The sequence below is a fragment of the Taeniopygia guttata genome, chromosome 13, assembly GCF_048771995.1.
Source record: "Taeniopygia guttata chromosome 13, bTaeGut7.mat, whole genome shotgun sequence".
NCBI classification, from domain to species: domain Eukaryota; kingdom Metazoa; phylum Chordata; class Aves; order Passeriformes; family Estrildidae; genus Taeniopygia; species Taeniopygia guttata.
The window spans coordinates 2,789,157-2,808,099 of record NC_133038.1 but is presented as its reverse complement, the minus strand read 5'-3'; the positions used below and the strand labels follow the sequence as shown (position 1 = coordinate 2,808,099).

The 18,943-nt window shown below is 38.4% G+C and overlaps 1 protein-coding gene across 2 annotated transcripts in view; it reads right to left on the bottom strand.

The window, feature by feature from the left end:
• The window catches only part of SPOCK1 (SPARC (osteonectin), cwcv and kazal like domains proteoglycan 1), a 267,252-nt gene that overhangs the window by 162,131 nt on the left and 86,178 nt on the right, over positions 1-18,943 (bottom strand). For both annotated transcript variants that reach the window (XM_002187170.7, XM_012575814.5), the window contains one exon: positions 18,856-18,901. In XM_002187170.7, coding sequence (XP_002187206.5) covers positions 18,856-18,901 — 46 coding nt within the window. The remainder of the gene's footprint in view (positions 1-18,855; positions 18,902-18,943) is intronic.

The following is an 18,943-nucleotide window of genomic DNA, read 5'->3' as shown; positions in this document are numbered from 1 at the left end:
TTATAGTCCCATTTCAGTAGTACATTCAAGTAAAAACACTACCTCATCTTAATGTGACAAAAAAGCCAAATGTCATTATATCTTTCTACAGCATACTGTAAATCTAGAACATATTCCTCATTTTAGATCATGTTTGGAGTGACAGGTGGAGAAGATAAGAAACTTTGAGAGAAACTGTAAGGGCTGAATTTTGCAAGTGAAGAAAAATACTAAAATAATATATTATTTTGGCTACTTTTCTATTTCTTTATGAGATTGGGAAAATTATCATTTCCATCAGGAGATTCTGAAAAGATATAAAATAGATTAAACTGCTCTTGTCTTTGTGTTTGAGTGGAGAAGCAACAGAAAGTAATTTCAGTTCAGAGAGGATGAAAGTAAACAACAGTAATCTTCAGTTTCATTTTCATTCTGGAAGGTCTCCTTGCTGATGCTTTGCCCTTAATTGCTTTTCTAGTTACCTGGATGAGCATAACTGTGTGAGATCATATTTAAACAAACTCACTTTGTTTTCTTAACTCCCGAAGAACCAATATTTTTTTACCCTGGATTATACAGTTCTGACTTCATTAAGTAAAATGTTGACGTTTTAGAAGTTTTTTGTTTGGTTGGGGTTTTTTTTGGTTTGGGGTTTTTTTTTAACTTAACATTCTGAGTATTGCTATCTTCGGACTCCATACAGATATGCAATGTTTGACAGCAAGCCTTTCATTCATGATTCCCAGCTGCCATACAGTCATGGAAGGATCTTGCTGCTCCTGATCTTATCTTTCCCTTTTCCCCTGATTACTTCTGATGTTAGCAAAAACACCAGATGCCCACAACATGGAGATTGATCTGACCTTTCTGATCACACAGCAACTCCTTCAAAAAGGTACTGGAAAATTATTAATGGGAGCAATCAAATCTGCCCATGGGGAACATAGCACTTCAGAAGTGAGGGGGATCCACGCTGAAGCAGTAAGAAAACAGGTAATAGTTGGGATGGAGAGAGTCAAAAGTAGCAGAATGAAAGAAAAGGCTGAAAAGGCAGAGAAAACAGCAAAGGACACAGAAGCCAGAAGATACAGCACTGGAAAATGCAACAGAAATTCTGAAAGAAAATGAAGCCAAAACTCAGACCCAATTAAAAAAAAAAAAAAAAAAATCAATGGATTTAAGAAACCCATTATCCTGGAACCTAACCGGAACTTTCAGTCTCTGAAGCAGTTCAGATGAGCCAACCATTCTGCTTTATTGCATCCTGTCTTTTATCCCAAATAACTTCATCTCTCCTTTCATCCCCCAAAAGTCTCTATATGTAATTTTGAAGTAAATAGAACCAAAAGAATGTAAGCATCTGGGTAGAAAATCTGCCTCCACTAGGATAAATGACTGAATTCCCACTGACTACACAGAGCGTTGGTGTTTCATCCTGAGAACATATTGAGCGTGTGAACTTTAGATCCTGCAGGATTACACAGAACAAACAGTGTCAAAAAGATAGCATCACTTTTTTCTTATCAATTTACAGAAAGCAGTAGGTGAAGGGTACACAGAAGTGCAAGTGTTTTTTTCATTTGAATGAAAAATTGGATAGAATTTGCATCAGCAAACTCAAAGATTTTACAAAAGTTCACTTGGCCACAAGGGATAATGCAATGGCATGAAGCTGAAGGAGCTGAAGGACCACTGGCAGTGAATAATGATGAAGTCCCTAAAGGGATGTGGGGCAAACAGGAGGGTTTCATCCTCAGTGGAAGCTTGTGGGTTCTGATCAGCAAAGGGCAGGGTGAGCAGGTGGCTGAGAGAGGAAGGAAGATGTTAAATGGCAATTGGCTTGTCAGTGACTGTTCCACCAGCCCCTGGAGGGATTCCTGCTCCTCCCTTTCTCTCAGCTCAGAAGCATCTCAATACTGATTAATGAGCACTGAACCTTGATTCTTGATTTGGAACTTGGAACCATCAAGGTGGCAGAACCTGAGAAGGATGATGGACTACATGAGAAGAGAAGGGATGAGAATTTTTGCAACTGTTTCTTTTTTTCCTGGTGAGTAGTTCTACTGAGACTAGGAGGGCAGACCCAGTAAAGAACTGTAGAGTACACAATTCATGGAAGTCACACAAGTGAACATTTAAACTAAGCAGGGGAGGGGAGGAACAAAGAAATTTTATTATTTCAATTACATGCACAGGAATCTATAACTCATTCTATATGATCTCATCCCAAGTTCCCAAGAAGCTCACATTAGAGCTGGAAAACAAAACTTTATTTCATGATTCTCAATCTAATTTCTAATGGAGTTAGGGAAGAGATTCATTTAGAGACTTGAAGGATAGATTTAACCATTAGACCATCTTGTCTCATGGTCCATGCATTGCTGTAAGAAATTCCAATAGTAGGGATTTAAATAATCTTCTATAACTTTCTATGGCTGTTTTCTATTAGAGCAAAGGTGCATATTTTAGTTGCACTCTCTAAAAATGTGAAAGTAATTTCCAATTTGAACTAATCTATGTTTACTTTTGGCAGTTATTTTTGTAACTTTACTCTTCAAAGTTGCTTCAGCAGTCCAAGTTTCCTTACCAGAATGAATTTATACAACACAATCTATTGCCCTCCAACTTGCTTTTTCATAAACGAAACCTATTAAACACTTTAAGTTGTCTGCAGAAGCACTTTTACTAATAGATGTGCTATGATCTGGCAGAAAAAATGATTATCAGAGGGCCAGATTACGACTATATGAATATTCCAGGGATGAAGCATATTAATTTATCTCTGATAGGCAGGATTGGTAGTTAGAGACGAGTCTTGTGAACCTTCCAGCATGGTCAGAACGAGACAAAGAGGTGCAGACTCTTCAATCACAGCAGTGCTGCCCTGAGGTTTCAGTAACAGTCATTCTTTGTCATATTGATGTTTCACTTGTTCACAATGTAGAAAAAAAGTCAGTCCCTCTACATAGCAAAGAATTTTCACCTTCCTTCCTTTGATTTGATTTGATCCAGGAGACCACACTGACTCAGACTGCACAAATCAAAGCACATAAACCAAATCATCAGGGGCGTCTCATGACTCAAGGAGAGAGGTGTGCACACTGAGAACACAAATAACATGGGAGTGATATCCAGCATGCAAAAGGAATTATTTTGGGCATGCACAATATTTTAAAGATCAAATTGTAATTTAAAGATGCTAAACCCTTCACGGTAATTCTCATGTTCTTTGGTTTTTTTCTATATCTACTGTTATATTTTAAGGGAATTCTTCTCTAATAAAATTCAGTAATTTAATGCACTGATGGTAATGTTGATTCAATTTTCTGCTTGCATAAATATATTCTAAATCCATATTATAAAAAATACCACTGGCCCTAGGTGTAAAAATCTGTACTTTTAATCATCTATGTAGCCAGAATTAATGATCCAGTAATAACCCTCATTTGATTAACTGATCAATCATACTTTATATGCAGTACCATAGCATAATATAGGCATCCACTAAGAAAAACATTAAAAAATAAAAGATCAATTGGTTCTGAGCATGGATTAAAGGGTTATTTGACCAGATGAAAGCAATGAGGCTGAAATTATTTCAAATAATGTGGAAACACCATTTGTTTTAAACTGAAAATTGGAGGGTCTAGTGAAAAGCTTAGGAAATAAAAACGCTGGGTTGTGTCATTTATGGAAGATACAATCGCAAAAAAAATCCAAAGTGCAAGAAGGAAATGCTCAAGCTCCCTTTAATTTTACAACAAAGTTAAAATGCAACAAAGTTTATACTAAAGAGAGATCAAATAAATTTTGTTCAAATGCAGGCACTGGGTCAAGCATGTAAATGTCTAAAGCAGTCAAACAAGGCATAATAAACAATATTCTGCTGGTCTGTTCATTCCATTAGACTGATATTATTTATGTGTCTCAGTGACTTCTAGTCAAGTTTGGGAAAACCCTCCCCAGTTTCATGCCTGCAGCTCTACAGCAGGGTGTCCACATGAAGTGCTGCCTCAGTTCTCTGCACATTCAGAGCACACAAAACAAGTGGAATGAGGAAAGAGGAAAGGAGATTGACAGTATCTGCCCAGGCTTGAAGTCAGTTACATTTGGCATCACAGATCTTTGCTGCAGTGCTGAAGAATCTCAGCAAACTTTTGATACTGGCAATTCTGCCAACTCCATAGTGCCAGCAAGTCCAACAGCACAGAACAGATTCCAACCATCTACAGACCCATAACATTGAGTAATACACAGGGTGAAAAAGGTGGGGAAGAGGAATGTTATAAATGCAGTTTATCTGCCCTGCTTTAACCTTGTTACAGCCCCAATTGCACGTGCAAGTTCTATCTACAGACTGCATAATTAAGATCTTAACACACACCCAAACACACTCCAGTGTCCAGATGCATGAGCAGTAAGGACTGAGAGCCATAAAACATCTGGTGTGATCCCTGGAAAACACATCAGAAGCTCCTCATGATAGCAATTATATAACCACTGTTGTATCTTGGAAGGATGTGACAAGAATATCTTTCAACTACTACATGTAGCTGGAAAGAACTGAATGTGAAAGTGCTGCTTCAAATCCTAGTGCATAATATTCTTGCTCCTCTGATTCTGCTTGTTTGCAAAACCAGCACCAAACACATTCACCTTTGTACCCATGGATGCATGGATTGTTCCACACATACATGGAAATTCACAGCTATGTCACCAGGGCAGCTGAACTCCACACAGCCACTCACTCCCTGCCCCTGGCAGTGGAATGGGGGAGAGAACTGGGAAGAAGAGAAAAATCCATGTGTTGCAATAAAGACATTTAATAGGACAGAGAAGGAAGGGATGATAAGAAAGATAATAATAATAATAGTAGTAGTAATCATGATAATAATAGTAATATTACCCAAGTGATGCTAAATGCAACTTCTCACTACTGACTGATTCCTGGCCAGCTCCCCAGCAGCAGGCCCTGACCAGCTTTCCCCCAGGTTTATACCCAAGCATGGTCTCATGTGGTCTGGAATGTCCCTGGGGTCAGTGATCCTGGCTGCGTCCCCAGCCAGCTCCCAGCTGGTGGGGTGAGAAGCCAAAGGTCCTTGACTTGCAGCAAGCACTGCTCAGCAGCACCTGAAACATCAGTGTGTTATTGACACCATTCCCATCCTAAATCCAAACCACAGCAATAAACCACCTACTGGGAAGAAAATGAATTCTGTACCAGCTGGAACCAGGACACAAGTACCATGAGCCACAGAAGATGGCCTTCTAGTTCCTAAACCCTTGGTCTCTTGGTGTCTGCTCTTTTGCTTTTGGAATACCTCATTCTGATCCATTTCAGAGAGGTTAATAAGGCCAGTAACTCATAGAGATGTGGTTAAGGAGACAGCACTGAAAGGAAACATAGCAAGTCTTCATATAAAGAAAAAGCCACTAAATTTAAGGTGACACCCTGTTTATCATGTCAATGGCACACAACACAAAAGTTTTCAATTCAAAGGTCTGAACTGCAGAAAAGGAAAGTTCAGGTGACAAATTTCCAATGGTTAAAAATACGAGAATAAATTGCTGGGGAGATTGTGGACAGTGAGGAAACGTCAGGAGTGATGCAGATAGGGCTGATGCCTTGGAGAAAGAGGTGGATTACTTAATTCCTTAAGAGTTTCTTGAGATAATGACACACCATGTCATTTCCAAAGCTTTTCAAGTTTAGTGGATTGAGGAAGCAATGAACTAATTATTTATATGAAAAGATTCTGATAGGATGATATATCGACTAAAGTAAGTTTTGGCTGGATTTATAGTTTGTTCCCTGCCATTTTCATCTCTAGCAGATGAGGTGTGAAATTGCTTCAGTAGAAGGGCTCAGCACATAACAGCATCAGACAGCATTCAGAAGAACAGGACTGTCAGACTTCAGGATCGTGCTGAGCTCATCACTCCCCTCTGGATCTGCGGTTTCCTTGTTTATGCCATATTTTCTAGGGAACTCTGGAAGCCAAATCTGGTCACATGTTTGGACTACTGATACTTTTTCAGTCTCTGCAATGAAATTGTGCCCTAGAAAACAGCACTGAATGGCAAAATTACAAAATGGGGGACGCGCACACAATCCTTCTGCTTCATCTGCTTTATTCACTTTGGGAATTCTTTCAAATCCATGACCTTATAAGCATTTGAAGAATGAGGCTGGATACTTTAGACACCACAATAAGACCACTCACACATGAGAGAGGCAAGGAGCCCACAAGGTGCTGGTCACCCCTCAAACACCCTCAGCAGAGCTGATGGAGGGATGTGAGCACTGCTCTGGCTGTCGTGTGAAGGGAGGGCAGGAGATGAGAAGGAGGCTTCCTAATCACCCCAAAGTGTTAGACAATTCTACCAACATTATCAACACTGCTTTTGCACCTTAGTACTTTTATCTGACAGGGGAAATGGCCTAAATCCACAAGCTAAGAATTACTCAAAGCTTAAGAAGCAGCTAATTCAGATCAAATTTGCTCAACTATTTCCATAATGTAATGATGCTTACACGGGTAGAAAAATGCACATAAGACAAATGCCCAGTAGCCAGGTTTACATCATAATGACTGAAAAAGAGAAATATCCAATGAACATGTGTTTTCCATCCAAGTTATGCAAGCCTCAGCCAAATTTACATCACTGTAACTTCACCAAGGAGCCTGCACGTAGCTGAGCTGAGGGCAGAATTTGACACTGATGTAATTCTGCCTTTGTGTTCTGCCCCTCAGAATTAATCAGCTTTAAATCTATTTGTCATACACGCCGTCCAGTTTTATAAGCTTAAAGGAATTTTTAGTATGTCCTCTCCCAAAGAAAAAAAGGATGCAAAAGAATTAATGAATTTAGAGTTAATGCCCAACTTTAATTGTTAAGACAGGAAAATTATACTATAATTCATTAAAATAAAATCCATTCATCACACATATCCAACCCTAGGCTCTTTATGTGTCAGAGATGGCACTTTAATTCACACTGTTTGGTGGAAAATAAATGCTACTAAATTTTATTAAAATTCTTGTTAAATCACATCTACATAATTGAAATATAAGAAAAAACATTGTAATTAGCTCCTTACTACAGACCCTACAAAGATTTTAATGAACTTTTTTATTTAGTCAGCACACCAAAAATTAATTTCTCAAACTAAGTGTTCTTATCTTTGAGGAAATGGCCGACTTATGTAAGAAAGGTCTCTCATAATTATTTAGTGCCTTGAAAAAACAAGCTTGTAAGTATTTCAGACTTTAGTTTTTAATAGTTTCCTTTTGAAACCTCTTCTTGTGCCAATGTACTGGACAAACACATGGAGGGAAATAGTGAAATAGAATTTAACATAGACATCCTAAAAAATAATAAAATTGTTCACAAAAAACACCTTTGTTCCAGACAGATCTTTAATTTTTCAATCCTTGCCTTCTCCACCACACAAAAAGCTCTATTTCTAGCTTGTACTACCTTGCTCTAGCAACCCCCCTTTCACTGAATACTAAGTAGAAGTGAGATGAAAAAAGTTCATTATCCTAAGGTGTCAAGAGTATGGATTCAATCGTTTAATTAAAGGAAAAATAAAAATAATTAAAAACTTGTACAGAGATCACAGAATTCCTGTTATTTTAGAAAAGCAAGCAAAAGACTCTTTTCTCTCAACTAGATTGATGAAAAAGACAGCACACTAACAGGCAGGCAAAAATCAGCTATGCCAGGGGACTGCCACACAAAAAATCCATTATTAATCTACCTGATCCTTTTTCAAAGCATTCAACATCATCTACTGCATACTTTATATTTGCTTCTCTCGGCTTTCTCCTTCTTCCTCATTCCTTCCCAACTCAAAAAAAACAAACAAACAAAACAACAAAAAAACACAGTAAAAAAGGGACACTGGCACAAGTTTCCAGCTCCTGAAGCCTTTATTCCAACACACCCTTTTTCCCACTGAAACTGGGTAATTTTCAAATACTCTGGCCTACACCGAGATGACACAAAGGCTGAGAAGTGTATTCCAGAAGAACCCTTCTGCTTAAGGGACACCTGTCACGGTTATTTCATGCCATACATTTCCTCCAAGTTCTTGTCTTCACTTGAAAGCCTGGCAGAATTAATGTTTTGAATGTTTCAGAAAATGTGGATAAAGTGATTTCCAAATATCTTATGTATAACTAACGTGAGCTGTGTCTCAGTTGAGATCAGTGCCTAAATGAGGCCCTGTGTGCATCTTGTTTGCACCTGGTCCCATCTAACTTCAGCCCACTGGAGGTTAATCAGGCTCAGCTGGACCTCGGAGTGGCTTCCTCATCTGAACCACAGACAAAATGAACCTCCAGCTTTTGGGTAATTGTGCAGATAAGAAAAGTTAAGCAACTATGTCCTTTCTTTAAAATGGCAGCCTGTGAGAAGTTAACTTATTGCATTTTTATAAAAGCCATATATATAGCCCTGGAGTGCATTCCTCTTCCTGGGCTCTCTGGTTCCGCTAGACAGGTGGCTTCTCCCTCCTCTTTCATCTCAAACCTTTATTTTTTTCTGTCTTAAAAAATGAAGTACCTGACTGACTGACACAAACAGGCCTATTTCCAAATCATATCAACACCTTCATCTGCCAAAAAGTTCTTCTTTAATGCAATTTCCAAGGCAGAGCTCTCCACACTGGGTGCCTGTCTTAGCTCAATACATCAAGCACGCTGCTCACAAATGCACCACATGACATTAACAGGGAACACAACTTCCCCTACAAAATCAAGGGAAAGCAAAGTAATAGATAAAATGTTGTGTAGGTAGTGGAACACCAGCTGATAGCAATTTCTCTTTCAAGCCACAGTATACTTAATTTATTTATAGGCATTGAGGAAAATGTTATTGCCACAGCTCTGTGCAGGAAAATATACTAGAAGTGCCACTTCATGAAAAAGCAGCTTAGAAGTAGAAACATAAGGAAAATTAATAATGTTTCCCTAAATATCAAGTCCCATTTCTTGCAATAGAATAATGATGAAGCCAGGAGCTATGTCAGGCAATTAGGAGGGGGAACAACTAAGTACAGCCTATAGCCAGCACACAGCAATGTTTTATTTAGGAGTTCTATTGATGAAGTATCTACAGATGAAAAACATAGTAACTCATAGTCTTGATGTCTAAACTAGCATGACCAATATATTTATATTTCTGATACTTGGATATATCATTCACATTAACACCCTTGCTGGTATTTTTCAAATGGACTTGTGCTTTTTATGACTCTACTTGAACATGGCTTTACTTTTATCTTCTTTGGGATAGCTAAACATAATCTGGATTTTGAGGATAAATAAATCCATTGGGTTAGACTGAATTAACTCTAACCATATGCAAGAATTGAGAACAGGATTAACAAATCATAGCTACCGGATTTCTTTTAGCTAGCACTGAGTCCTTAGGCAGCTTTATGTCCACTGAGAGAGAACCAGACATTTTTTGTCAGATGCCTGTATTTAACACTAAGATGGGCAGAGGTTCTTCCCTTTCGGTTTTGTAGACCTCTGGTTATGTCAGCAAGCTTTCCCTGGTTTTAAATATGAAAGGTCATTTGAAAGGCCCCACTGAAGAGAGGAACAAGCATCCTTGCCTTTTCAGCAAAGATACATTTGCTCTTAGAGAATACGTGCCTCTTCTAATGAATTTTAACCCCCAGCAATTAAATAAAGGATAAACTCCATGTAAAAATAACTACAATAATGCTTACTTACATTGCATTACAGGTGGCTGTAATGTGCAACAATCCCTAGGACTGCTCTACTGTACATCCAGTTACCACAGAGTTTTGTTTACTTGTTTCAGGTAAGATGGGAAGTGAGAGACTGATTTGATTGCTCAGCATGTAAATTAATGCTATCCCAGGAGCAGAACATACTTATATTGCAGGTTTTATAATACTGCTTTGCCTTGTGGTTAAGCTGAATCTAACACTTCCATATTTTAGGTGAGCACTTCATCTGCCTGCATCCTTCTCCTACAGCAAAAGAGGCAGTGCAAGGATGCACTTCCATAAGGAAACAATGCAGCTACTGCTCTTCCCTGGGTAAAACAGAATAAACTCTCCAACAGACCTTCCACAGAGAACAGCAGAAGTAAAATTTCAGTCTTCAGATATGGGTTTCCTGTCCCTGCACTTCAAAGAAATATATGTAAATTTGACAAGCCTTTCAAAGCTGTTGGGCAATAACTGCTAAACACAAACAGGTGTTGATGGGGGAGTCCATGGATATATTGCAACCAGAGGACACAGAGAGAAAAGACAGAATGAGATCAAATGACTAAACAACACTTGCCAAACTAACTTTCAACATACTGTGCTTAGGGAATTTTTTAGTGCAGAACAGCATCAGAATATATTTGAAAACTTCTTTTATTCATCTTGCCATGGACTGCTTAGCATCAGCAGTCTGGAGTTTAAAGTATCTTTCCAAATGACCAAGGCTGCAAAGCTAGAATTCAAACAATCATCTTAGAGAAGAAATAATATTATTTCATGCAAATATGTTTAATTTGAAGCAATGAGAAGAGGAAGTAAATGGCTGTGATTCACTTAGTGTTTGGAGGACCTGGGCACTTAGGTTTACAGCAGAGGGAGACTAAATTCCTAAATACATAGGCACCATCACATCTTAGCTAATGAATTTAAAAAGAACAGGTTTAATTCAGGTTTGATTTTCACCCAAATCTTTAGCCTTAGGGTTAGATCACAACCTTTATTCTTCTCTGGAGGAAAAAACCAACAAACAACTACTAACACCAAGTAGTACATCCCTGGAAGTCCTCCTGACTCTGTGAGAAAGCAAGAGAGAGGGAGAAGCAGGCAGAGAAAACAGACCTCCTTCTGCCAGTCCCTGTTTACATTCACAGAGCTTTGCAAGCCCCTGGCAGCCATGGTTAGTGCCTATCTTGCAGTTTATGAGCATTACTCCCTTCAAATAAAAACCTGTTATTTTTTCAGGTGGTGCCAAAACATCTGTCAAGGATATTAGTTCATTTATTTTCTATTCTTTGCTTTGACTGGAAATTTATTTTAAGAAATAACTCCTTCAGCATTTCTTCTGCAATTTCGATGGAATTAGCTGGTTTTCATTAATCAAAATACAACCACAGAATCACAGTGCTAGAATGGGAGTTCTGGGAAGGATGCTGGTTCCATTCCCCCTTTTCAACAGAGTCTCAACATCCTCAATAAAATATTTCCCCCAATGCTTAAATATTGCTGCCACCATGAATGCTAAAATTAATTTTCATTGCTGCAGTATAAAATTACTCCCCCTTGTTGTATCCACAATGGATGTAGAACCAGTCCTCCACTTGCAGTTAATTTTAAGTATTTGGAAACAGGATTTCTGCATTGTTTTGGGTTTTTTGTGGGTTATTTCGGTTTGCTGTTGCTGCTTTGTTGGTTTGCTCCTCTCCTTCAGACTTTCTTCGCTGAGGATATTTTCTGCAACTCTGATCATCCCTGTTACATCTCTTTGGGTATTTTCCAGTTGATCCACAGTGGCCAAGAAGCCTGGTACTCAAATGTGGACAATGTATTCCAGCCAAGGTCTTACTGGCACTGCTTAGAGCTGAAGGATTACTCATGGTTACACATGCCAGTGCAACATTTGCCTTTTTTGTAGCAGAATGACATTGTTGACTCATGTTCTATTTGTAATCCATTATAATCCCCTAGCCCTTTGCTCCAAATTTATTACTGATTGGTTTTCATCCTGTTTTGTGGAGATGATTCTTCTTATCTAAGAACTTTGAAGGTGCATAGACTAAATTTAGCCTTTGCTTTCAGACCATTTCTTAAATTTCTTAAGGTGACAAAAAATTATTTCCATGCTACATTTAATAGGCAGCCTAATTTCAACATCTATAGTTTAATTAAAATGGTACATAAAGGTAAATGTCAAAAAGTGGTAAATAATACTGCACCCAAAAGAGATCACAGAGACCTCTACTAATTTATCCTAATTTATCCTCCCAGCCTGGTACTGAACCATTGACAGCTACTACCAGAACATAGTTTTTCAACTGATTTTGTATTCACCTCAGAATTATTTCTTTTAGACAACACTTCTTTAACTTAATTACAAGGCAGTAATGGAAACCAATGTCAAAAACCCTATTGAGTCAAGATCTGTGATAAGCTGCACATTTATCCCTGAGTCTCAAGGCCTGTCATTGTCACAAAATAAATTGAGTTTGGTTTGACATCCATGTCAGTTTTATTCACCCCCTTATCTTATTGATGCTAACAAATACTTGCTTAAATATTTGTCCTAGTGTGGAAGTTTTTTTCCCAGGACTTTAGATTTAACCCATAGGATACATTTCCCCATTTTCTTCCTTTCTTTAATGGAAAAAAAACACCACGTTATTTATATTTTCTCAATCTTGTACAATTGCATAACTTTCCAGGGATAACTTTAAGTATCTCTAAAATTATGTCAGCTGATTCCCTTAACCCATAGGATAAATTCCAGCTGATTTGCAGATACCTAATTAATCCAAGCCTGTCCTTTTCCTCATCCAGAATCTTACACTCCCACTGAAGACATCAACTATGTTTCTATCCTTTTATGTGAAAACCAGAGCAAAGCCAGGTGCCAAAGCTTTGGCCTTCTCAGCAGTGACCTTGCAGGAGCATCTCTCTCCACTGAGCCAGCAGTTTTCTCGATTTCTTTTTCTTTCTTCTAATACGCTTGTAAAAATTGTTATTTCTAAATTCTAGCCCAAACATCTTGTTGAGTATTTGGCTTTCTGGGTTGGGGCTCCCACCCTTAAGAGTGCACTTAGCTGTACTTTCTGTAGGCAGCCTCTGGTCACTGCAGTCATTAAGAGTGTTGTCATTAGCCAAGCTTCCTGCTTTTGGAAAATTCATGTTTGTGCTTCCTACATCGAGCAAATGCTAATTATCCCTGTTTTTCTTCCTCTAATTCTTAGTTTACTTAAATCTATATTTGAAACAACTTGTCTTTATTTTGATGTTTTTCTTTTTCAAAAAATTGTCCATTACACATTTTTATGGCCATTGCCACTCTGCCTTCTACTTTTATTCTCCACAGGAGTTCCTGTTTTTCAGCTAGAACCAAATGACAGTAATCATCCATTAAGTGACAAGCATATAAACATGTTTAAATACTGTTCAAACTACTCTTCGGACTGGATAGTGATTCAAGGGTCACTATGGCATGCAGATGCTATACCATCCAAAATTAAGTCAAACAACATTTCAAACCTGGAGACTTTGCCCCTCATTGGTTTGGCCTTATTAAATCAGAATACAAACCAAAGCTCTCTGGATAATGCACTGGGGTTTCTCTCACAGCAAATAAGGCAGATTTGCAGGCATGTATTTTACAAACATCATCTTTAAAGGTCTAGGTAGGTTACCAAAAATGAATTCCTATTTACTGAACTGAAGCACAGGCAAGGAGACCTCTGCTGCCTGAGAGGTGCCAAAGAGAGCAGGGTTGGGTTCTGTGATATTCTCCAAAAATGCCCTTATTTCAATGAAGCTGGATGAGCATGGGGAGGGCATGAATTTCCCTTTGAAAATCATGTCTGCTTCACAGTCAATGAAGTAAGAGATATTAAAAGCAAGCCAGCACCATTATTGACAAAACTAACAAGTGCTAATAAAATTCCAGCCAAGCAGCCTATTGATCACTGCCTCTGCCCAAAGCACATCAGCCATAATGCAATCACACACAAGGACCCCAGCCTGCCACTCCTCCTGCCATATTTAATGACAAAATTGGTTGCTTACAAGCTTACAAGGAATTTAATATTACCCTGCTAGCATGCAGAAAGAACCACGTGCATCTGCTTGGAGATGAGCAGCCATATGTGCTTGAAATGCATTTGATGGCAGACAGTATATTTCATGTGCTGCATCTCAGCTATTGTTTCTGGTTGATTCAGTTAACGTGTTCTAAAACTGGACTGATTTACTGAAGATTTGCAAACATAATTCATGTGCACTTGCACTATGAATAAGCCTCTAAAACTAATTCAAGCACAGTCAAAAAATAAATTGCAAAATAAGTTATTCAATTGAAATCTGCCATCTGAGGCACTGTAATAGAAAACATTTATTATAAAACTAACATATATTTGTGGCTAGAGATGTGTTCAGTACTAAACATCTCTTTGTAAGGAATTTATTCAGGCTTTTCTAAAGAACATCTTAACTGGGCTAACAGAAAATTACATGTTCAAAAATAATTGCAGGTTCTATGATTTCCATCCTGCATCATAGGCTTCCCTTTTTCACTCCTTTTGTTTTGGAAGGCTTATGAATTTTAGGCAAACTTTTTTTTTCTGTACAGCTGCAGAAGCCCATTTCTGGAGTCTGGATTTGTGATTTAAACACTGGAAAGACACAGGCTGGATGTGATGCACAAGGAGAGGGAGCACTGATACCAACACATTCATCTTGAAATGTAATGCTCTAAATTTGGCAAATTCACTTCACAGGGCTGCTGGGCTGTGAAAGTCACAGGCTATGCTGCACTGGAGGCCTCAATCCACTCAAAAGCAATGTTTCCTCTTCAAAAGTTAGGGTATTTTGCTAGTTCAGCCTTTCATTAGTGCTCAAGGGGAGCCCTTTGAAATGAGAACATGTCTGTAATTAATAACGATGGTCAAGTCTAAATGAGTGTGTCTGACATTAGAGTCAGTCATTGATAAGTCCAATTCAAGCAGATAAAGATTTTCACATAATACAATGGAATAAAGAGTTTGAATTTTAAAAAAATTTTTTGTATTCCCTCCTCTCCAAGGGCAGATAATGAAAGCCCTGAGAAGGAGCATCCCTGTCCAGATTTCTCAGTTACTGGGGAAGAGGGTGAAAAGAAAAACAAAGGCTGGAAGACAAGGCGGAAAGGCCAGACTATTTCTAATCAGGAGGTTTTTTTTCCCTGAAGCTTGAAACATTTGGTATTGCTTCCACCAGCAATGGGTATAACTGTGCCCTGTTCCTAGCCAGTCCTTGTGCCTCAGTGCTGAAGGCAGAGCTGAGGGAGGGGACTCAGGCCAGCTCCATCCACTGCAATCATCTGACACTGTCACAATCCAAATGGAAAGGGGGGAACTTGCACCTCCTTGAACAGAAAATTCCATAGTTCATTGGAAGGTTTTAAACACACATTTGGGGAAAAATTCAGCACTACCACAGAATCACATTTTTACCCCTGTTATTGCATCCTTCTGCAGATGTGTTGTTAATAATAATGGCAGCTTGATGTTTTAAAGGTGTTTTGATTCAAAGCTCATGCATCTGCAATACAAAGTGCACCCCACTGCTTCCACAGTTTCTATGTTCTGGGCAAAGATGCTTTTAAAAAGTCATATGGCAAATTGGACACCATTCCAAACTGCTTCCAGCAGTTTAGGGGTGGCTTCTAGCAGAAATTTTCAGTAACTTAGAATTATTTTTTTATTTAATAGTTTTCAATTAACAGAATCCATAAAGTCTTAACGAGTTCATTTTCTGGCAAGTCTGAATAGGTGCTGAATATGAGACACATATCAAAATCTCGCACTTGAGCTATGCGAAAGTTTTCCCCTATTCCCTCTTTTCTTTCTCCAAAGTGGATGAAGAAGACTAGGAAAGTATGCCAGGTTAGCTGTCGAGCTCCTTAAGAACTCTCAAATGACCTTGTCAGGAAAAAAAAAACCCAACTCTTTGATTCATATTTCAAAATCCTGACTAACCTGCCCCTTCTGCTCTTCTGCTTTATTGCTTCTGTAACTGTGACAGAATCAAGTTCAATATTAATGACCAGCAATCACTTCCAGGCTACAAACTCTGCTGCCTTCTGCAGTCAAAGTGCCTTGTTAGCTCAGTTGTCAGTAAGATTCTCACTTTTGTATTGGTTTCTCCTGGGTTAAAGATGACTAGAAAGCTGGGCTGGTAGCTCAGCTGAAAAAAAAAACATTCTGATCACTCAAGTTGACTTCCCTTGAACAGGCCTGCTATCCAAACATACCTCATGTCACTCCCTAGAGGTTTCAGTGAAAGCCATGAATGCTTTTTTTACAAAACAAGGTATTTCTTTTCTTGAGACAAACACTCAGGTATTTCTCTCCACATTGCCAGGAGAAAGCAGACAGCTTGATTACACTGTTATTGTTTTTCAATGCATAATTAAATAATTCATCTGCTGAGCCAGGTTTTTGTTAGAAAAGAATACAGAGTTGGTTGGATGCATCAGACTTCTTTAAGAGATGCAAATGAAGTACAAGCCTGGAAGCAGAACTCTGCTGATTTTCAAAACCTCTGATTACTGTTGGTTTTTAAATCTGTTAAACACACGGAATCCTCCAGCTACTTTTTGAGATCCCTCTGGGAGTTAATTCCTGCCTTCAGTTACTTCCAACCCTGCCCTCCCAGCTTTTTCAGCCAGACTTCACAATCACAATATTCAAGCAGGATTTGAGATTTAGAATTGAGAAGTAGATTTTTAATATTAAAAACTTGTAAACCTGTCCCAAAAAAGTTAGTGTCTGCAAAAAGAGCTTTAGCTTTGTGACACCAGACTTAGATCTTCTACAAAATCCCAAACCTGTTTTAATTCACCCACTGGAGAAGTTTTTTTCTCTTCAGTAAGTAGGAAGAATCTTGGTCTTGTGAGGTTAAAAGAAGCCTTTGAGATATCTCTCAAAACAATGATTGTGTGATGAGAACAGAGACCTGCTACTGAATTCACAGGAGCAACCTAGAGCTCCTCACCACAGGATCTGCACAAGCTTGGTAGTATCAGAATCCCAAAAATATAAAATGAAAGCTTTTCTATCTTCAAAACCATACAAGAGCATAAGGGGCATTTAAACTCCCCAAAAAGAAACAGAACAACTGGGGAAAATACCAGGGCAGGGAGAATGGAAAAGGAAAAACAGATTAAACAATTGTCTTGCAGCTAATGCTGCATAAAAGAGCTGGGACAAATTCTTCTCACTGTTCTTTTTCCTCTCTGTGGAAAATTACAGAAATTAAAGCTTTGGTGGGAACATCTGGGAAAGATAAAGCTTCCCTTCCTTCCTTCCTTCATCTCAGCAGTTTCTATTTTAATGCAACTCCCTCTATATACACATAAATATATCATGCATAAATTTATACACATATACATACCTATATGCATATATAAACTGAGGATTAGTCTTGTCAGCACCTGACTCATAGGGCCCAAAGCAGCAACATATGATTTCTCTTCATTTTTTGGGTGACAATACTGGGATCAATGACTAAAGACTCACATGCTCTGTGTATATGTAACTAAACCGATCAACAGTTTTCAAACAGTTTTTGGGTTTTTTGTTTGTTTGTTTGTTTTGTGCTTTTTGTTTTTTGGGGGTTTTTTGTGCAGTAAATCTCTTAAGAAATGTTTGAGTGGTTATTTTTAATGTTATAGTCAGGGTGAATTTTGCCACAACCAAGAGTAGTGACCTCTGTCATAAAGAATGATCTATTGGCCAAAAAATCCATTTTAAGTGAGAAGAAAGCAGAGCACAGTTCTTTGTGCAAGGCACAGCACCCTGGCCAGACTGCACCCCACAGTCTGCATTCTGTTTCCTGAGCAGAGACATCCACAATGTCAGAGAAACTCTGCCCTGGTAAAGAAATTATCCTTTTCTTTACAAAGAGACAGAAATCTTAGCAGACATTCGACATATCTCTTCAAGGTATCCATGTGTGGCTTTAGATTCTCTACAAGCATTCCTGCTTTTGCCCAGAGTCAGACATCTCAGTAACACAATAAACAGGACAGTTTTAAATCATGTCTGTTCAAAATCTCACTGCAATACTTTGCCAGGATTTACCTTTTTGTTTTTTCTCTTGGGAAAACAGAGGGTCACGAGGCCTCCGAAAGCAGCAGGAACATAAGTTCTGTTTGAAGTCAATAGGATTTGTAATCCTAAATCCCTCGAATGCCTTTGAAAACCTCTGTGGACATGTGTCTTGACAAAAGCATCAACTTTGCCTTTCCTTTGACACTGAAGTTCCATTTCCCTAAAGACAGAGAATCTACACTCCTAAGCTCTAACCCCAGTGATATTCCTGTGAGCTACAGACAATACAAGGAACATGCTTGGCAATGAAATATAGAAATAGACGTAAAGTGAAGTTTTCAAAAGCACTTTCAGAGACTTCCAGTAAGTATTTTCTTCCTAAACACTTGAGTAATTTTGAATTTCTTTTTCCTGGTATGGCTGTATCCAGTGCTTTCCTGAACACAATTAGAATGGGGTTTTTGGAGTATTTTTCCTACCCTTTAGTGGCTGGCCTGGAAATATTTGAAGTACTGCCACAACTTAATCACTCACCAAGACAAAGTGCAAAACATCATTTACAGAGCCTGCATCTGAAACAGCAGCACATACAAAACACCATTTTCCTTTTAAAATCAGCCCTGAAATTCATGCATTACAGCTGATTTCAAAGAATTGGCCCCTTGAGTGTTAGAAAATGCAGTGGTTACATTTACAACATTAATTTAGCAAAGCCTTTAACATGAAAGAAAATGAATGTGAAGATCCCCGTTTTAAACTACACGTTAAACCAAGATTCATGGTTACAGAGAATCTCTCTGAGCACACATTTCATCATTGAATAGCAAGTGGAATGGATGGGGATTAAAAAAACATGCTGAAAAATACTGAGATGAGTCAAACTTTTCTACATAAACCACCTCAAGCTGTGACTAAATTGGGAAGGAGATGTAAGTATGAATATACCTCTCCGCTAATGCACGGGACAGACAGAGGAAGGGAGACATAAAGCATATGGGGAAATCACAAAATAGCAGGAGACAACCACAAAATATTTACTAAGCTTACCTTGATCAAACGGCTTGTTTGGATTCCAGTTTCTGAAATAATCATCCTAAATGGGGACAAAAAAAAAAACAACCCTCAGGAAAAATAC